The 22,373-nt window shown below is 40.7% G+C and overlaps 1 protein-coding gene across 1 annotated transcript in view; it reads left to right on the forward strand.

Moving 5' to 3' along the window:
• The window catches only part of MSH3 (mutS homolog 3), a 183,605-nt gene that overhangs the window by 51,828 nt on the left and 109,404 nt on the right, over window positions 1-22,373 (forward strand). The window contains exons 11-12 of the mRNA XM_074952796.1: window positions 3,291-3,375; window positions 4,047-4,156. Coding sequence (XP_074808897.1) covers window positions 3,291-3,375; window positions 4,047-4,156 — 195 coding nt within the window. The remainder of the gene's footprint in view (window positions 1-3,290; window positions 3,376-4,046; window positions 4,157-22,373) is intronic.

Below are 22,373 nucleotides of genomic sequence, written 5' to 3' on the forward strand. Positions count from 1 at the left end.
CGTTTTAAGGTGGAAAACTTGAGAATAACTAAACAAGAATTTTATCCACATACAGTGAAATTCACCCCCTTGTGCAGAGGGCCAGTACAAAGCCTATGCATGACTTAAAGTACCACTTAAGCTCTTAGGATAGGGTTTATATGGGGCATGCACCTTATGCTGCACACCTTCTGTTCAGAGGGTAAATTTCATTTAGTCAGTCAGCAAGATCTGCATTGTGCTCCCTTTCCTCTTATCTTTCCTCTTTACCATTTTGTAGACAGCATTACACTTACATGCTGAATGACTCTAGCTTCCAGAAAGTAGTACACAAAGTGTCGCTTTTTTTAGCCCTTTTTAGGACTAAGTTTGTCCTCCCTCCTCCATTTTCTTTTCATTCTCAGCCTAGAACCTTTGTGCATCTGTTCTATCCAAACTGCCTCTCTGAAGTGGTGTGTCTGGCAAATAGAAAAATGAAGAAAGTAAATGAAAGAGAATAAGAGATGAGTGGAGTGAAGATGAGCTACAGAAGGTGCTTGCCCTTATGTGGGAGAAGTTGTCTGTGCAGTGTAATTGTTTAGCCTGTTTGGATATTACCATATTACTTAGTAATGGGGATGGGTCAGATACCATGTAGGTAGCGCACACAAGTAGGTAGAATCCCTAAAGGAGAGAACCAGTCAGTAGCCAAGACTGATGGTGGGATGTTCTCCTTCAGTTGTCTTTTATTCCTAGGGTGCCATTACAACATCTGCCCTAGTGTGATCTGCTCCTATCTCTGAGCTTCATTTCCCCCACTTCCCCATGTTCTGGCTGTACTGAGGAGACTTCCCTCTTAGCTTTCCTGATTTAACTATAGTTACTGTCTTCTAGCAGTAAAGGCAATTGGATGAACTGAGGTATCATCCTTCCTCTGTCACTTTGAGAATTGTGTACTAATTCAGGATAAGTCAGAAAGTGGTTATCCTGTTCCCTTCAGTTCTACACAACCCTGATTCTCAAAGCTTCAGGGCCTGGCTGTCGGACTTACCCTTATATTCTGGAAATCTCTGGACTCCTGTACCTATTCCCCATTCACATCAGGGTTGTTAGCCTTGTGCCACTCTTCACTGGTGAGCACAAGAGTCAGGTTGTGATTAAGATTAAACACAAAACTGCCCCTGGAATTTGGGTCCCACATTACTCAAGGTACATGTCCTTATCATACCTATAATATGATGATTCTGAGAAGTAAGCATGGCATGGGGCTTATGTGACGCTCTCTCAGGGAGCGCAGAACTGTAAGCCACTGTTATCTCTCTGCCTCAGGAAGAGAGAGCTTCCTTCCTGCCACACCAGTCTATCCATCTCACTAGCAAACTCCTCGAGACTCTGCGAGTCTTAACCTTGTCTTGCAGGCAACATTCAGTGAACCCCTGTGTGACATTTTCCGGGGTATAATCTGGACCGTTGAACAGCAATATCCCCTTAATTTGCTATGCTGTGCAGCCACAAGGGACCTGCTTAGTTTCTCCATACCAGTATCACCAGCAGTAGAAGGCCCATGGATGGTACCAATGCCTCCTGCTCATGCCTCACCATGTCAAGATCCTGTGGTACTGCTACCCAGGCTTATGCAAAAGCCTGCGCTTTCGAGAGGAAAACCTTCAGTGATTTTTCTGGTACCACCACCTCTGGGCTCGGGCTACCTCGACCCATCTGGATTTGCCACTCCATTGTCAGAAATATTCCACTCTTCTTCAGAAGGGACAGAATGGATCATCAGGTCACCTAGTTTGACCTCCTGTGTATTTCAGGCCACCAACATCAACCCCCCAGCACCCACACACTAAGCCCAGCAACCAAAATGAGAGCAAAGTATTACAACTATTTATTTATATATTTATGTAATATCCAAATGCATCCTTTATGCTTTAAGGAACAGGTAAAGAGACATAGTCCCTGAACAGATGTGCTTGAGAGGCAACACAGTTGAGCAGCATTATATGAGAAATCTGAACACATCAAATGGAAATAATATTCCGTTTGTGGGTTATTCACCTACTGGATCTTAAGGAGATGTGGTGTGATGTTTTTGAAAAGTTTAGTAGGATTCAGGTTTGGATAAAGATATTCAGAACCCAATGAAGAGAACCCCTCCTTAATGCTTTGCTAACACCAACAGCTTGTGGTTGAACATAATAAAAGAATAGCATTTAGATTTAGTTGGGGTTGATCCTGTTGTGAGCAGGGGGTTGGACTAGATGACCTCCTGAGGTCCCTTCCAACCCTGATATTCTATGATTCTATGATTCTGATTGTTTTGCTGCTCATAATATTGTATATTTTGGAAGATGCAGTTGTTTTGCATATAAGATTGTTTTGGTAGTTGACTTAACCTGACTTTACCAATGAAAAGGCATAGTAATCAGAATGATTATTAGTAATAATTATTTTATTCAGTGGTATTAACACAAAGGTATGCATTTTATAAAGTTAGAAAACACAATTCCTGCCCCAAAGAGCTTACAGTCTAATGGGAGCGGGAGGTTGATTTTGTAAATCCTACCTGAAAAGTCATTCTCTCCAAACTAAGAGGACTAACAAGTGTCCTAGATTTTGTATAAGGAGCAGTAAACAGTATTACTAAGCTAGACAATCTTGACTTAATTTGTCAGAACATGTTGGTGAATATTTTGCACTCCCTTTTCTGTCCCGACCACGACACACCTGTGTCTGAGTATAAGGAATTACTTTCATATCTTACTTTATTCCTTTTTAAGCTGGGCTTCATTCTGTGCATTGCTTTTAATTTCTGTACAAACATTAGAAACCTGTTAGTCTGTTCTGCTGAGTAGTGTGTCAAGAAGTCAAGGCAATATCATTTTGGTCATGGTAACATCATACTAAAAGTAGGATGGAATCATTAAACATACCCCGATGCTTGTTTTCCGCTAAATAATTGTCATGGTAGACTATGATCAAATCTATCTTAGAACTCAGAACATCTGTGTTATGTGTATTGCACATGCTCTTTAGTTAGTGAGAACTGGGTTTTATTTTGAAACCCAGTTAGGGGTTAGATTATTGTGCGACCTTGAATTAGTTGCTCAGATGCTCTATGCCTTATTTTCCCTATCAGTCACATGATTGAGATCCTTAGTTGAAAAATATTATTTACGTGCAGTTATTTTATTAGTATAGTTTTTGATTTGCTTTCCATTTTTACTTGATTTTGCACCACACAGCTGATGTTTAATTTAAGATGTTTGTGTTTCACTGATGTCTCTTCCTGCACTTGCAATGTGATGTCTGAAATGTTTCTTCCCCAGTAATTTTAAACAGTTATCAAGTGAAGCTGAATACATGACAATTAATGGGACAACACTGAAAAATCTGGAAATCTTACAGAATCAGGTGAGGAAAATGTAATAATTTATTGATAGAGGCTGACATTTTCAAAGCATTTAAATGCACTAATCTACAGCATTTAAATGCACTAATCCCAGTGAAATTAATAGAAGTTATGCATCTAAATCCCTTATGCCCATTTGAAAATCTCACCCAGAAACTTTAAATGTTTTTAAATGGGAACAAATTGTAAAGGGAGAGAATTTTCAGAGCCACAAATGGCAGTTAGGCCTCAACTTCCATTGATTTTCAATGGGAGTTAAGGATCCCACTGCCACAGGTGCCGTTGAAAATCTCCCCCTGAGTCTGGAAACTCTCGAGCAACTTCATTCAAGTCATTTTAGTGTGGTATTTTTTTTGCACTGCCTCCATATCACTGGCTCATGCTTGCAAACATCATTGTAGAATTCATCCCTATCATTTTGTGAGGCTGTCTTGTGAGAAAGCATGCTTGCTAACGGGCGAAAAAATAATCTTAAATATCTTCTGACTCACTGTTGAAGATATTTTATATAACACTTTTTTGCATACAAGTGAAAATAGAGGCTCTTGTTTAATTCTAGTATTATAAAATTAAGCAAAATGGTTTTTATTTAATACTTGGATTGGTGTAATTATTTAAGGTATATGTGCAATTATTCAATTAATAAAAACCAGTCTTGCTACTTTTACCATAGACGGATATGAAAACAAAAGGCAGCCTATTGTGGGTCTTGGATCATACCAAAACTTCCTTTGGACGTCGGAAACTAAAGAAATGGGTGACGCAACCTCTTATGAAATCCAGGTAAAGTAATTCTTTATCTTAGAATTAGTCTGTGCTTTATGAATCATAATGCTTGCTAAGCACAGCTTTATTTTTTCATAAGATCTGAGGTCCATAGCAAACTTAGGATAGGTAATTAAGGGGTAAAAGTGTGATCGTTATGTTAAACTGTGAACATTGTAAATCTGTCAATTTCTATTTTTCCACAGCACACATAAGAAGGTTCTAATAACAGTGGCCTCATAGGAATTTAGAAATTGTCATACAGAATCAGATCAGTGGTCCATCGAGACCAGCATCTTTTTCTCTGACAGTGGCCAATACCAGACACTTCAAAGAATAAGCTGCTTATAGGGAAATTTTCTTCCTAAGCCTGCCACTCAGTGCTTGACCTATGCCTTGAAATGTGAAGGTTTTTATATTCCTAATTTATTTTATTCTATTTAATATAACTGTGGATATTTTTGTTGTCTCTCAATCGTGTGTTGTATAGAAAAGTATTTCCTTTTATCAGTTTTTTAAATTTGTTGCCTTTAATTTAATTTAATGTTTCCTTGTTCTTGTAGTATATGACTGAGTAAATAGAAACACGTGATGTAATGTCTCTGAAAATACGTTTTTTGTAATGCCTTTAGCGTGTTCCCTGTTGTTCCTCTTCTCTATAAACTGAACTGTCTTGATCTTTCTAATTTCCCTTCATAGATTAAATAGTAGTAATGAAGTCTTTCCATGCCTTCATCTATTTTCATTGCCTGTCTTTGAACTTCCCCATTTCTTTTATATCTGTTGAGACTAGGATGTTTGGAATTGAACCTGGTATTCCAGGCGAGGTCCTACCATCGATATAACGTCACATTTACATTAATTCTTATTGGGAAATTGGATTCTCTTAGCATCGTTTCACTTAAAGTCACATTTTTCAGGAACATAACTACAACGTTAAGCGAGGAGTTACTGTAATATTTCACCTCTTAACCCACGACTGCTTAGTTTCCTTGTTAGTCTGTAGTATGTGATTTTTGTCAAGGGTTTTTAAAAATTTACATCATTCAGCTCTCCACTATTTTATTGGCATACTCAGAAAACATAATATACTAGTGAGTTTCTGATTTCCTTTACAGAAGCAATGCTGGTTAGTCTGTATCCTATCATATTCCTTATAGGTATTGTATAACTTTTTTTTTTTTTAGTTCATACATTTTTTTCTGATACTAAAGTAAGGCCTGTAATTCCAAGGTCACCCTGAACACTTTTTTTTTTAAGTAAATATAACATTTGGTACTCTCCAGAGCTCCAGTGTAGCATCTGATTTTAATAAGCTATATATTATATGCCTGACCTTTCCTGATTAGAAAAGGTGGATGGAACTTCTGGACCTCACTTGGTGTAAAAATGAATCGTGGCATATGACCATATTAATATGATATATCAGTCATAGTATATTTTGTTAAAATAGTTTTAAAATATTTACTTAATTTATTTTGTGGCACTCCAGGAGCCCTACATCCTGTTGGAAATTGCTTGGGTGGTTGTCAGCAGAGGGTGCCAGAGCAAAGGCACTGGCTCCACAACTGCTGCAGCCCTACGAATTGAAGAGGGAAAAGAAAGGAACACAAGTGTCTGTTCTTCTTCTTCACAATGGTTTGACAGTGGTGGCACAAGCAGGAGAAGCAGGGGTGTGCAGCTGCTTGGAAGTTTAAAGACCAACTTCACAGCCTGAAGCAACCCGAGTTCTCTCCTGCAACCGAGCAAAACCAATTATAGTAGACTGCAGTCCTAGTCTCCGCACTCCTCCCTGGTGCTCTTTGATTTGACACAGGAAAAGAACTGGCATTGAGAGCCTTTCCCTCCCGAGCCCATGTCTCTCAGTGTGGAAGGAAGTCCTGTGGTCAAACCAGTAGATCACATTTCTCTTTTCAAGTGAAGCCACAAAAGTAATTTATTTTCTTTTGTTTCTCCATTTCTGACTGTATTTCTTAATTCCATTCCATTCTGCACTATTATTTACATTGACATGCACTCAGGTGCATGCAGAGAAAATATAACTGGAACTCTCTTTTTTGGAATATATGTTGTAATCCAGTGGAACAAAAACAAACTTCAAAAACTCAAAAATTTCCACAAAATGGAATTGTCATCCTCCCAACAGCTCTAGTGAGAAGTCAAATGTAAGATCATTTTAGGCCTAGAAATGTGGTTGGCATATTTTGTGCAAAGATCTATTATATTGTGTATGGTGAATATATTATTATAGTGGTTATAGAATTTAACTGTATCAAAGCACTTAGAGCTGTGAATAGGTGCTTCAACTGGAAATTAAGATAAATCATAGAATCATAGAATATCAGGGTTGGAAGGGACCTCAGGAGGTCATCCAGTCCAACCCCCCGCTCAAAGCAGGACCAATCCCAACTAAATCATCCCAGCCAGGGCTTTGTCAAGCCTGACCTTAAAAATATCTAAGGAAGGAGATTCTACCACCTCCCTAGGTAACACATTCCAGTGTTTCACCACCCTCCTAGTGAAAAAGATTTTCCTAATATCCAACCTAAACCTCCCCCACTGCAACTTGAGACCATTACTCCTTGTTCTGTCATCTGCCACCACTGAGAATAGTCTAGATCCATCCTCTTTGGAACCCCCTTTCAGGTAGTTGAAAACAGCTATTAAATCCCCCCTCATTCTTCTCTTCTGCAGACTGAACAATCCCAGTTCCCTCAGCCTCTCCTCATAAGTCATGTGTTCCAGTCCCCTAATAATTTTTGTTGCCCTCCGCTGGACTCTTTCCAGTTTTTCCACATCCTTCTTGTAGTGTGGGGCCCAAAACTGGACACAGTAGTCCAGATGAGGCTTCACCAATGTCGAATAGAGGGGAACAATCACGTCCCTCGATCTGCTGGCAATGCCCCTACATATACATCCCAAAATGCCATTGGCCTTCTTGGCAACAAGGGCACACTGTTGACTCACATCCTGCTTCTCGTCCACTGTAACCCCTAGTAAATATATCTTACCAAGTGATTTTTAGTTCAGTATGACTATTTTATGGGGTAATATGGAATCTCTGGCCCATAAGTGTGGGTAGCATTACATTCTAGTGGTTGTTTGATCTGATTCTGGAAGAATTGAAGGGGTTCTAGATTTCAAGAGTATTCACATATTAAAGTGGTCCAGGAATATGGTAAGGAGAAAGATAATATCTTTGGTATGTAAATAGAGGGTGAGTTGAAAGATGCTTGTTTCAGGCCCATACCATAAATATGAGTACTGGTTAGCAAGTTATAGAAACAGAATTCTTAGGCAAAAGTGGAAGAGGATGATGGATTAATGAATAGATCTGGTACGGTATATAGATTAAGAGTGGCAAATTATAGGCATGATTGATGTTGGAAACGTAACTAAAATATATTCTTATTATTTATCTAAGGGTTTTGTATTAGTGCCCATTACCATAGCACCTGAGTGCCTACCAGGTTAATAGATTGGCATAGGTGGGTCCCTAGTGAGTTTGTGGAGTCCTTGGCTCTTCTCTCTGCCTAAGTTATAGGAAGCTTGGGTAGGGGTTTCCTGAGGAAGTGCTGGTGTTTGTTGTAAATCACATTCTGGTTATGGTAGGTTATGGTAGCATGACCCCAGGATGTCCCAACTCTCTGGATTAGTCTAATAAGTTTGTTCCACCGCTGGATCTGATTGAGAATGCGCTGTTTTTTGGCTGTAATGTGCTTTTTCTGGGTTTTATGATTTGCAAATAGACAGAGATGCAGTCTTTAACGTAGCCAGAATTAATATCAGAATCAAGTCCTCAAACTGGAAGCAGAAGTGGACTGTGAGCTAGGACAGGAACCAAGCACACAGGGAGTTTTCATAGTGGCCCAAGCCACTATATTTTTTTCTTTATCTTTAGTGATCCCTCTATTTTTCACTGTGGTTAGTTGTAAGGTTTACAAGTTTCATAGGGTATGTTGGCATAGGTGGATGAAAATTGTTAAAGTATAAATTATTGTGATGTCTGAATTTCACAAATGTGGCATTCACAAGGGTTTTGTCATTACAGTCTCAATTGAAAATACTGCTTGGATATTTTGGAATTAATGAGATCTATACCTGAATACTGCTGGTACTACTGACCAGACTGGAGGGAGAAATTACTAGTGTCCTGATAACACGAATGCCCTGACTTTTGAAGGATAGCAAAATCAGCAATACACACAAGTCTTTGTCAAACACTGATGCGTAGAACACATTTTAAGTTGGAAAAGCAAGATTGCTTTTGTTTGAAGAGAGATACTGTAGAAATGGTAAGAACAGTTTTCCCTAGAAGAAAAACCTTGTCGTTTTCGAAGTTCCCTAACTCAAAAACTGATTAACCAAATTAAAATTCTTCTCACCCAAAAATTATAGTGTGGCCTAAGATACTAAAACTGAGACGTTTCAGACTAAACGTGTTGAGTGAGTAGATAGGAAGAGGGTAAAGTGGGAGTCCAAATTTAGAGTTAGAATGAAAATATTTTTTTCAAGCTTAACTGCATCATTGCTCCCATGACTCCAGTAAGATAGCTGGGCAGAAGAACAAGTTATTTGAGGGACTTTGTTCAAAGCTCACTAGATACCCATTTAAATACGAGAGTCTCATCTTACGGGAATACTTTAGGAATAATACTATCAATCCTGCCATAGGATTTAATGGGCTAAATTTTCCTCCTAATCAAAAGATTCTGTAGCATCACTATCACTATTAAGTACATAAGTGAAGGTTATAACATATTTCTGAGATCTTCAAGTCTGTTAGTAAAGAAAATGGTTGCATCATGCTAACATGAATTTATTCAGTTTGCTAGCTGTGTTTTTGTTACCATTGTACGCTGTTTCTAGCTTTATGTAAATGCAGTAATCATTCATTCATTCATGTAAGCTAACGTAGCTAACAATTCCCTTGTTTGGCACAAGTGGCAGAAATACATTTTATTTGTTTTTGAATATAACCAAATGTTCTTATCATTTGCATGTTTTGCACATTCTTTTAACAGATGTGGTGATGGAAATTCATAAAACTTGCATATTACTAGTAATAATTTTAGATCCATTCAAGAATACTGTTTTCATATGGCAGCAAGTTTTAGTTATTTAGGGTAAAAGTGTGTTTTTTTTAAAAGTGTAATTGTAAATTGAGAGATGTATTAGATTGTCTTTCTGTGTAGAAAGAATAGGTGAACAGAACCAGAAAGGAATAGATTAATTTAGTATTAGATTACACTGTAATTTCACTGAAGTTACATAGTAGTTAAGGTATGACCCCACCTTTGTTATACGTCTTGATACGTGACATTGTCACTAATGCATATTAGCTAAATGTTCACTAATAACTTAAAGTAATTACAGCATAAATGCTATGTAATTCATGCACCTGGGTTCTAAAGACACTTGTATTAAGTACGAAACCAGAGAAGTGGTAATAGTAATTCACTCACATAGCTAAATACCTAGTTGTTTGAATTAGTGATAATTACAGGTATCAAAAATCATAACCACATTGTAATTACACTGGAGTTGCTGTGTAGCTACAGTGTGATTCGTCATTGTATTATAAATCTATCATTATTTGATATGCACATAGCACTGAAAAGTGCTTTAGATGTTTGACTTCAAATTATGTCTTAAATGAACAGAAAACTCTTTTTGTGAAAAAGAAATGAAACTTCACAGAAGAATAAGAAAAGATTAAAGCAAACTAATTTTGCACAAAGCGCAAACAGAATGAACCACAGGACAATTGAACTAGTTTTCTTCCACTAAGACAATGTGTGTTTCTGGGAAACATTTTGTTCCTTATTTCCTTCTGAAACAGAGTAGCATCCCACTATTTTTAACCCCACAAACTATTATGCGGTCTTATTCAGTAAGCTATGTTTTGAAGAAACGTCAGTAAAAAGCCAGAAAGAGGGTAAGCTGAAAAAAGGTGTGAATTAATTAGTCAAAGAAATTGTAAAGTAAAGCCACTAACAAATTACGATATGGAAAGTCTGTGTGTGTGTGTGTGTGTGTAAGACTAGAGATTCAAAGTGAGGAAACACATTCTCCTACAATCAAACGAAGTCTGAGCACAGTCAAATTAAAAAATATATTGTTTTTGTCCTATTTGGTGCTCCTTTATGATGTATTAAAAAAAAGGCCTTAAAGACTCCATTCTTTTCTAGCCCTACCCAAAAGGGAATTAGAATTACCAGGTTCTGACTTCGCTGTTTTTGCTGGAGGACTTTTACCAATTACAGATCAAGATCAAAACTTGAATTGCACCTTTCCCAATACCCCATTTTAAGGAAAAGGGATATTAGATTTTTCTAATTATTTCACCAGGAAGAGGGAAGGTACGACCTGTTACTTATGTAACAACTGGAAACATTTAGGCCGTCTTTGTCATGGACTGGGATATGGGCGGCCAGGCTTAACGTTCGAAACAATGAGGACCATGCCTAGTGGTCAGAGCAAAGGCCGTGAGAGCTGGAGTCAGAACCAGTAGGAGGGGCTTGGACAGGGCGGAGGCAGAGCAGGGGCACAACTGGGGACGAGGCAGACATAGGAGAGATCAAAGCTGTGGCCAAGTACCTGCTGGCCAACTGCTACTGCTGGGCTTAAAAGCAGTCCTGGCAATGCCACTCTGCCAATCAAGCGATCTGGTCAGTTAGGGGTTTCAGTTGCAGTTAGTTAGCTGGTCCCAGGCCCAACTGCAAATCCTCAGTCCTGAGAATTTTAATGCTGTACATCATAATGTGCACACAGAAATATTTTCTGCTGTTTTGCTAACTGTTCAGTTATGTGAATTTTAAATTTTAGATATTTTCTTCACCTAAATGGAATATTTGATTTTTTGTTTTTTGTTTGAATTTTTGTTAAAATTGCTAATCTTTTACCTATATGACATAATCTGCAGAAAGCAGAATGTGATGTTTTATAGGTTAATGTGTACTGAACTTCTTATACATTGAATTGTACTGATTGGTTGATTTAACTTTTTTTTTCGAATTGGCTCTGATATGGCAGATCCTAGTTTAATATATCCACTGTACATAGTTTGCTATCATTTCTATGCTGAAAGAGCGCAAGTTATTCTGGGCAATATAGTGTAAGTAAAAAAGAGTCTTCTGATAAATTCTTTATTTGAAATTATTTAACTTCTACATGTATATAAACTAAAACCTTATGAAAGAAAGTTGCATAAATTAGTTATATTTTAATGTTCAGTCAAACCATTATGTTTTAAACATAATTAATTGCAACCACGTAAAAAAATTGCAAGTCACATACAAAATGTAATATTTTAATTTTGCTTTACACATGTAAAAGTTAGAATTAAGATGACCTATATCTCTCGTAGGTAGGACATGATTTAAAACATGTAGTAAGTAACTCAATGTAGCACATTCCTGTGTGATGCCTTTAAATTCAGTATTGTACAATGTGGATTTTTTTTTTTACCCAAATTCACAAATGCTTATTTAGTTATTGTTTAGTTTACTGGACCAATTGCGTACCTTGTGGTAGTATAAAATAATATATTTCAGGATTTGATTTTAACCATTTCCTTTAAAATACTCAACTCTTTCTAAAAATCAATAGATTAGAGATTTTCTCATGTTTATATAGTTTACAGAACAGTTTCAGCATTGCATATGCCATATTGTACTGCACTTGAATGAAGAGATTTGTCATAAGTCATTCATCCAATTTAATCCACTAAATTATTCTGTTATAGCTTTAATTTCTGAAAAATCTAGTTTAAAAATCAGATTGGAATTCAAATTGCTGACCTACTTGAGACTGTGAAAAGGACAGAGGAGTGTGCAATTGAATAAAAGACTGAAATAAGTATTTTCTAAAATGTAGGATAATTTTACAGCACAAAGTAATGACTACCTTCTTTGTAGAATATCTATCTACAAACTTTAGATTTAGGTTTTCCAGTGACAGAAAGCTTATGCAAGTGGTTGTACAAATATAAAACCAGATTAACAACCAAGGACTGTATATAGGAATAATGTTGACTATTACGCTATTATACTATTCTTCCTGGAACAAAATTCTTCCAACATGGCTTAATATCTGATAATTCTACTCTTTCTAGATGACTTTAAAAAGAGGCAAAAATGTTAAGAATTTCTTATTGAACAGTCAATTTACGAGCACATTTTTATAATATTCATAACGTAGAATTTTTCAACCTTTATTTCACACATGGATGGAAGAAAATTCTTTATGGAGTTATATTTTATGATTCAAGAAGGACAAATGCAAAGTATTCCACTTAGGAAGGAACAATCAATTACACACATACAAAATGGGAAGTGACTGCCTAGGAAAGCGTACTGCAGAAAGGGATCTGGGGTTATAGTGGATCTAAAGCTAAATATGAGTCAACAGTGCAACACTGTTGCAAAAAATAACAAAAAAACCGAACATCATTCTGGGATGTATTAGCAGGAGTGCTGTAAGTAAGACACAAGAAGTAATTTTTCCACTCTACTCAGCACTGATAAGGCCTGGGTTCAGTTCTGGGTGCCACATTTCAGGAAATGTGGACAAATTGAAGAAAATTCAGAGAAGAGCAACAAAAATGATTAAAGGTCTAGAAAACATGAAAGATTGAAAAAATATTGGTTTGTTTAGTCTGAAGAAGAGAAGACTGAGGGAGCACACGTGATAGTTTGCAAGTGCATAAAAGGTTGTTACAAGGAGGAGGGAGAAAAATTGTTCTTAACTTCTGAGGATAGGACAAGAAGCAATGGGCTTCAACTTCAGCAAGGGCAGTTTAGGTTGGACATTAGGGAAAAACTTCTGAACTGTCAGGGTAGTTAAGCACTGAAACAAGTTGCTTAGGGAGGTTGTGGAATCTCTCTGTCAGAGGTTTTTAAGAGCAGATTAGACAAACACCTGTCAGTGATGGCCTAGATAATACTTAGTCCTGCCTTGAGTTTAGGGGACTGGACTAGAAGACCTCTCAAGGTCCCTGCCAGATCTGATTCTTGAAATAGAAATCTAGGAAAACATGTTTTGTTTACAGCTAAAAAATAGATCATTTGATATATGATTATGTTCTCCTGGCCCTTTCTTATCTGGAGGATTACACCAAGCAAACAGTATGATGCTTATTTTGTGATAGATTACTGGAGCTACAGTAACATAGCTACATGTGAGGATGATTAAAGTACCTATTTACTTCTGAAGGGAGGGTTGTTTTTGAATATCTGCATCTTGTTCACATATTGAAACCATACAATTACCAGAACAGATTACAATACATTATTTAAATAAAGTGACAGTATGTTTCAAAATGTAATTCTTTTGCTTAAATCTACTTCTAAAATACATTCATACAATAAAACTATTGATTTTTGTTTTGGAGCTGTGTATCTTTATAAAGTAACAGAGTACTTTTTGCAATCCAACAATCTTTAATTCAGAAAGGAGTCAGAGTATTAGTTTTGTTACCCTTTGCTTTTCTTTATTCTTCATTAAAATGGAATTGAGGTTGATATTATTTCTCATTAAAGTTCATAGACTATTATAAATAAATCTCCAAAACTAAAAAATCAAAATATTCAGTTATTTCATCACTATCATTAACATAGTCCAGTGTCCTTCCCTATCTAATAGTTGTAGTGCAGAGATTCTCACCAGTTGCTGTGCAGAAGTTAAACTTGTTCTTTTGAGTCTACTGTGTGGATTCTAACTGTGTGCTCTTCGGTTTTACTGCTGTGTAATCTTTATCAACCCAGCCAGTCTGAATTAGGTACATGGCTTTTTCTGTTACACATCAGTTACATCCTTGACATTTGAGTTCTGCTGAAAATGGCCCCTAAATTTGTGAGTGGTTGCTGCATTGTTGATGGTAGCTGTCTGCTGCTAGTGTTACATGCAGAGTTTACACTGAGTGGCCAGAAGAATGGGAGGAGCATAAATTCATAGAATTTAAGGCCAGAGGAGACCATTAGATCATCTAGTCTGGCCTCCTGTGTATCTGAAACCATTAAATTCCACCCAGTTATCCCTATATTAAGCCCAAAAACTTGTTTGGCTGAAGTATGTATGCTGTAAAGGCAATCAGTTTTATTTGAAGACGACAGGTGAGAGAGAATCCACCACTTCCCTTGGTAAGTTAGGTGATAAACTGTTTGAAACTGACTGCTGCACAAAAAGATATAACTTGGCGTGATGGTGCGGACTAGGCCCAAAGGCCCCTTGCTGGAGGCCGCGGGGTCCTGCGACAACTGTCCTAGGAAAGGAGTGGTAGAGGAGTTCTCCAAGCAATACAGTGGCTTCAGGGGAAGCAGCCAATCAGAGAGGCTTCAGGGAGCAGCCAATTCAGGCTCAGGAGGGCTATATAAAAAGGAGCTGCAGAGCCAGAAACAGTCAGTTCCTTGCTGGAACCAGAGGAGTGCAAATGGTGCTCCTGGCTGGCCAAAGGGAACTGCAGCACCATGGACAGCTCAGTGCTGGCAGTGGCTGGGGGAATGAGGAAGAGCTCGTAGCTGGCTGCTGGTCCTGACCATAAGAGTCCTGAGGTAGGGGTGAAGCATTGGTGAAGGCTGGAGTCATGGTGAAGTGGTCCTGGGAACTGAAGGCATTTTTGTTAAAGGGACATGATGGCATGTGGCTGCTATTCTTAGGGTCCTTGGGCTGGGACCCAGAGTAGTGGCCAGGCCTGGGTCCCTCCTGTAGGTCACTGGGGAAGTAGCCTACATTTGAACTGTGATACACCCTGGGAGGGGGATGAACTGCTAAGAGGCCCAGCTGGAGAGCTGGAACCAGAACAGACCAAGAGGGCGAAACCATCGCCTCCAGAAAGGAAGCCCTGGAGGTATAGCCCAGTACCAGGGCCGGGACTGTTTTAAAGACGGCAGACACACCCGACCAGAAGGGATGCTTGCGAGAAGTGAGTACCACCCTATTACATTTGAGCTTTACTTTCCTTTTTGTTTTTGAAAGTTGGCCCAACTATTTGTTTTCTTTAAAGGAATATATGAAATAATCACTAGGTGCACATCTTGTATAAAAGTTTCCTTCCAGAAAAGCATTTTTTCCAGCTACCACATTAATCCATGAGCAAAATGTGGTTGAATTTTTTTATGCCTCTAATTCTAACAGTGTTAATAAGCAGGTCTTGCAATGCTTAAAACATTAGGCATCAAGTTATAGCACTTCATTTAGATTGGTTTGTTTCAAAACCATTCAAGTAAATCTGATGTGAATTTATTTGAATCTTTCAGAATGGCCAACGTCTGGTAGATTAGGAGAAAACTCTCTTGTGATTTGGTAAATGAACTGACGGAAGTGGAGGGTGAATAGTTGAAACTGGCACTGTCATGTTGCTTCAAGTGTGAACAGGGCTGCTAGGTAGGACCTACATACTTTGGCTCTCTTTATTCCTCTGTGGAGAGAGAGAGAAGAAATACAGCTCCCTTTTGGGATTATGGAATATATTGGGGTCTATGGCCATCATGTGAGTAATGAATGGGATAAGATTTGTTTCTGGATTATATATGGATGATGCAATCTCCAGTCACTATTGGCAGAAAGAACAGAGCAGTTGTAGTCTAGCTTCCAGTTTATACAGTATGTGTCAAATCAGGGCCTGTAGCAGAGCCAGTCTCTGGCCACCTAACAAACACGGCTGGCCTATAGTAGACTTGGTTGGAAGAGTCAGCAGACTGGCCCTTAATTCCAGAAGCAGCAGCTCAGCAGCTGCTCAAAACGTTTGTCTACGACTGCGATAGCTCCGACACCTGCTTGTTCTGAGCCTTGCTCCTTCCTTATTTCACCTGTGGGCTCAGCGTTGCCCCTGCCTTGCCTCACTCCAGATAACCTGGTCCTGACCCTTGGTTCCAATTCCTGACTTCTTCATCAACTTTTATTCTTTCCTCTTTAGTAGGATCTAGAGAATACCCTTTAACAGGTCCTCCCTTTGGGATGTCTTTGTCCAAATTGCGTCCCACTTCGCAACTGTTGGTTTTCTCCCAGCCCTTTAAAACTCCCCCTGCTGGCTTTCCCCCCATGCTTTGTAAAACTTCTCTGACTTTTTTTAAATTTTATATGCCAGCAACGTGGTTCCATTTTGGTTCAGATGGAGCCATCTTTCCTGTATAGGTTCCTCCTTTCTCAAAAGGTTCCCCAGTTCATAATAAATCTAAACCCCTCCTCCCTACACCATTGTCTCATCCATGCATTGAGACCCTGCAGTTCTGCCTGCTTAACTGACCCTGCACATGAAACTGGAAGCATTTCAGAGAGTGCTACCATGGAGGTCCTACATATCTTGAGAGATTCGTAACCTGGGCACCCAGTTGGCAGTTAACTATGCGGTTCTCCCGATCATCGTAAAGCCAGCTATCTATATCTCTAATGAACCTAGAGCTAGGATCTGAGGTCTTTTTCACAGGTCACCACCACAAAAGAAACGAGTGGCATTGGGCTCACTAGCTGCAACAAGGCCACTATCCATACACCAGACCATACTGATTCTGTTGGGGACCATTATCTCAAGTGTCCTCTGGTGGTAGGTCCAAGAAGGGGAGGAGATCAGACCCCCTCATGGCATCACTATCCAGGCCACTGACACTAGAGCCAGGTGGACACTCAAGAGCTAAGAACAGTGGAGGAATTAAGTGCATACCCAGTCTCCACTGAAGGAGTCACCATTGTCACCTGGCAGGTCTCACAAGCCCCGACTCTAGTGATCAATGACTTTGACATTTCAGGATCTCCTAGTTTGCATTGTGAAGACCTTTGGTATCGAAATAATGGTAATACAAGAGAAGTGACAAAAACGCTTTGACATCTTGACTGCATCGACCTCAGCCAAGATTGCTCTTTCTTTAAATGAGGACATATTAGAGCTGAATAGAGGGCTCTGGCGAACTCCAGCCATCATCCAGCACTCGTCTAAATGCATGGAAAAACGCTAAAAGATGCTCCTGAAGAACATTGAGTACTTTTATTTCCACCCAAATCCAGGGTTATTGGTAGTTGCCGCAGAGCAGGAAAAAGTCTAAATTAATGCTCAAAGACCCCAAAAAGCTAAACCTGTCCCGGTGCAAGACCTACTTCTCCACATCACAGCAAATCCATGTGGCAGTCTGTCAGGCTTTGTTTGCCAAGCATAATTTCCTGAGGTGGGTGAGGGTGACTCCATGCTTATCAAAAGTGCAAGGGAGGAGTTCAAGGAGATTATCAGAGAAGGACAAATGGTAGCCCTACAGTCAAGCTAGGGGTGACTCCAATAAGGCCTATGGTCAGCACTCTGACTATGAGGTGAGCCTTCTGGCTGTTAGCATCTGAGGTACTGGGAGAGATCCAGGACACCACACAAGACTTCTTGTTCAAGTGGAAAATACTGAAAAAAGTGTTCCATTCCCTAAAGGACTCAAGGCCACCCTGAGATCGCTGGGTATATACAAACCAACCTTCTACAGAATGCCCTAGAAATATCAGCTTCAACAGAAACAGTGTGTTCACGCATACTGACAGGGAAGACAGCCAGAACACCCATTGTGGAAACAATTGCAGTGCTCCATGAGAGGCCCGTCATCTGCCTCCTTTTTCCTGCATCCCACCTCAACATCCAGACAGCATATTTGACGGGACCATCGTGACTACACCAGAACTAAGCAGGAGCCAGTGGTCGGGAGCTGCCTTGCCCTGTTCCATCAGGCATAGGGCAATATCACCTTGGGCAAAAATGGTGTTAATTTTCACATCCTCCCCACCACCAGCAGATCCAAGGAACCTGGTCCCCAGGCAACACAGAATAGGTTAGCATAATCAGACTGTCTTGTATCACGTTCCTGCCTGTTCTCTGGAACATGGGTGGAAATCTACACAGACAGCTACGAAACAAAGTTTGCATGTTTCTTGCCTACTTTTGTCGGGAAGCTATCAAGTTCTGGACTTGGTGCTATCAAAACCAGGTGACCCCAATGAACCTTCACGCCTGGGAGTCAGCAACAGTGTAAGTGACCAGTCACACAAATGGTTTCTGCATAGGTCTGTCATGGAACTGATATTCTACATTGGGGATCTCTTCGATAGAATTGTTTGCTGTCAAATATCAGAACTTGGCGACAGAGTTGGACTGAGCCTCGGGTCATTATCAGATTCCTTCCTTCTGAATGACCACAGTTAAATCTCATGCCTCAGTAAGCCACCTACAGTGGTCAGGAAGAAATTCCCCTCCCCCTCCAGTGTACAGTTGGCGCTTGTATGTATTCAATTTTTTAATCTTCTGAAGCATCTGAGATTGGCCACAGGTGGAGATGGAACACCAGACGGAATGGACTAGTCCTCTGAGGTGGTACAGTGAATTGTATTTCTCAGATGTTTGGTCAGTGTTCTTTCTCACATGCTCAGGGTCACACTGTTCACCAGATTTTGGGTCAAGAAGGAAATTTTCCCTAAGTCACTTTGTCGGAGATCTTGGGGATTTTTCACCTTCCTCTGTAGCATGAGGCGTAATTCATCTGCTGGGATCATCTGGGTATATCTTACCTAATCAGTTCCATGCCATTGAAGGGACCTGTGGCATTGATTGGCTTGGTCTCCCTTGTTCCTATGGCATATTTAGTTTCTTGAGGCCTGAAATGTTTTGGGCTTAATAGAGGAGTATGTTGGTGAAATGTAATGATATGTGATTTACATGAGATCAGACTAGATGATCTGATGATCCCTTTTGGCTTTAAACTCTATGGAACAATAAATGGAAGAGGGTCTTGATTTGATTAGCTCAATACAGTCTGGATCCATTCTAGCCCTCGATACCGAACAACTTCCTCAGCCTGTCCCCGGCAGGTGGGCTTGCTCAGCTGTTTTGCTGACTGGAGGCTCCCCTGCCAAACCCACGGTTCTTCTCTGAGTAGTGTGCCTGTGGGTGATCCACTTTAGGTGTTGGTGAGTCCTTGTACCGCAGATCAGAGATTTTCGGTAGCAGTGCTCAGTCGGGGCACACGTGCGCAGTAGTTGTTTCACAGTGTCATTGGCTCCTCATGTACCATGCGCACGACCAGATGATCCAGTTCCTTCTCAACTGTCCTTGGCTGTAGACAGAGCTCAGTGGCAGTGCTGCCTCTGTTTTTTCTGTAGAGAAATAGATTAGTTGTAGTTTAGTAAGTCTCATTTTCTTAATTTGATATTTTCTCCCCCTCTACCTCTCCTCCCCCAAATTCTTTAATTGTTTTTCCCCCATCGGGAAACTTTTATCAGCTCTGATTCCCAGCTCGCTTCGGCTTAAATGCTGCAACTGTTGCCGTGAGGCCGTGCCAGTCTCTGACAGCCACTCATCATGTGTCCGTTGTTTAGGGGAGACTCACATCCCTCAAAAATGTGCTCACTGTAGTAACCTGAAAGCCAGGGCATGGAATGACAGATCTCCGCCTCGAGATGATTTTAATGGAGATGTCCCTTCAGTCTATCCCTCAGGGACCAAAATCAACACCAGCAGCTAGTTCCCCAAGCAAAACTGCTGCTAATGGGAGTGCTCAGTCTTCCAAAACTTCCAGGAAGCAAGCCGCAACATCCCCTCATAGGGACACTCAGAAAAAGAAGAGGTCCCCGCCAAGGTTGCTCTCCTCAGTGCTGAGCTTGACTAGCGTGAGCACCTTTGAGGCTCTGGGCACCTTCGGTACCGTCCCTCCACGGACCTCTACCGAGCCCTACCACACTGACATGGAATTGAGGCACTTCTCCACAGCTCCAACCACCCTGGTGTGGGAATTGGCACCGATTCCACTCGCAGTGCTGCCACCACCACCGGCACTGACTCTGTCATTGGCACCAGTGGACAGACCAAAAACGACACTGACTGTTTCGACCAAGGCTACTTACAACACGGTCTCTGCAATGTCCTTATCTTCAACAGTGGCACTGCCGGCACAGAAACAGGCAGCTCTGCAACAGTTTCTTCAGCACAAAGCCATAGCGGTCTCTTCGGTGCCGCAGTCACCTCTGCTTGGCACCAAAGGATCTCCGGTCCAAAGAGCGGAGCAGCTACCCACTTCACCTGTTTCCCAGCTCATCTCCAGTGATGAAGATGACTTACATGGGAGTCATTTTTCTTCCCAACACTCCTTAGCCATGGAGCGTAGACCACCAGGGGAAGCTGTTAAGACCAAGTCTTGCTAATCTCATGAGATGCAACCCAGGCTTTGTCCACCGACGCACTTTCCTACGCAGTGGCCCCCTTGAGACCTCTGGGTGGCATATAGGCCCACTACAATAGACCCTTGACTTCAGCCAGAGAGGAAATTCACTCTCCTCTTCCATCCCCGAGCAGGGAGACGTTGGGGGCACCTGAGGGCTTCGCAGATGAGGAAGAAGACTACATGGACCATGAAGGCAATTCACCGGCCCACAACTCTTTTTTTCCTCTCCTGACGAGGCAGTCTACCACGGCCTCCAACCACAGTGGATGACCTGAAACAATTTCAGGAACTTTTAAGAAGAGTAGCCACTAGGCAAGACATTCCCCTAGAAGAGATGCAAGAAAACCAGCACAAACTGTTGCAGATATTAGACATCCACTTTATCCAAGATTGTATTACTCATAAACAATGCCATAATGGAACCAGTGGAGAATATTTGGCAGATTCCTGCCACGATACCGCCTACCAGCAGACGAGCTGAAAGAAAGGACTTCACCCCAGCTAAGGGAATGGACTTTCTCTTCTCTCATCCATAGCCCATTTCCCTAGTTGTGGAAGCCCCCAGTCTTCACAGCAAACAACTTCAATTCCAGTCCACTCTATAAGACAAAACACAAACTATTAGACCTTTTCGGTAAAAAGGTATACTCACTGGCTATACACCAATTCCAGGTAGCCAATTATTCAGCCCTTCTAGCCAAGTACATTTTTGATAACTATGGTAAGCTGCAAGAATTCCTTGAAGCCTTACTGGAGGAAAAACATCTCCAATTCAATGTTATCTTTATGGAGGGACAACTAATTTTCCATACAGCCTTACAGACCTTGATGGACGTAGGGGTTACTGCTGCGAGAAAGACTGCCATGGCTGTCATAATGTGCAGGGCCTTGTGGTTGCAGTCATCCCGTATCCTGAAGGAGCTCCAACTCAAGAAAGAAGATGTACCTTTCGATTAGGAGAAACTTTTTTCTGCAAAAATGGATGACGTTCTTCACTTGATGAAGGACTCTTGGGCCACTCTGCAGACTTTGTCATTTTTCTGGTGGTGTGTATATGCCTAATCGGTACCAACTATACCAAAGGGGCAGAGACACCTCTTTCCACCGCTCACAACAATGGAACTTTGACTGGAACAGAAATAAGCAACACCCACAAAGATGTAGGGCTCCTCAAACTCAGTCCTCGTCTTCACACTTCACAATGACACTTTTTCTCCAAGGAACACGAATGGGAAATACCTGACAGTGTCCTCCAATCGATATTCCAAAAATGGGGCTATCCATCTGTAGACCTGTTTGCTTCAACAACAAACCACAAGTACCCACTTTTCTGCTGCAGGGCAGGACTAGCACATAAGTCACTAGGGGATGCCTTCCTTATCTCATGGAACACATCACTCATGTACGCATTCCTACTGATACCTCTAATCTAATCTCACGAGTCATTCACAAGATACAGACTGACGGGGCCCATGTCATATTGATTGTTCGAACATAGCCAAGACAGACCTGGTTCCCTTACCTGTCACGCCTGACTATCTGTGCTCCATGAGCTCTTCCCCTGCAGGCAGATCTGCTCACACAGAACGGAGGCCAGACTCTCCACCCAAATCTGGAGAAATTTCACCTCAAAACATGGCTCCTACTTAGTTCCAACATGAGGAATTAGCCTGTTCAGAATGAGTGAAATATATATTATTAAATAGCAGACAATCCACCATTTGCAGTACCTACCTCCAAAAATGGAAGAGATTCTCACTATAATGTAAACAAAAAAATTTAAACGCCGTCATCGTGTCTCTATCGGCCACACTGGACTACATACTGGAACTCAAGGAATTCGGCTTTTCCATAAGTTCAGTCAAAGTACACCTAGCAGCCGTTACAGCCTTTCTCCACAAAGTTGGGTGAGCGAAGACTGACGTTCCCTCCATCACTAGACACTTCCTTCCTTATTGGTGTACAAAACGTTCCCAGAAGTCCGACCTACAACCCCGTGGGATTTGAACCTGGTACTTCAGTACCTCATCAGAGCACCTTTTGAACCCTTAGCG

This window comes from Natator depressus, chromosome 5 (assembly GCF_965152275.1).
Source record: "Natator depressus isolate rNatDep1 chromosome 5, rNatDep2.hap1, whole genome shotgun sequence".
Lineage (NCBI taxonomy): Eukaryota > Metazoa > Chordata > Testudines > Cheloniidae > Natator > Natator depressus.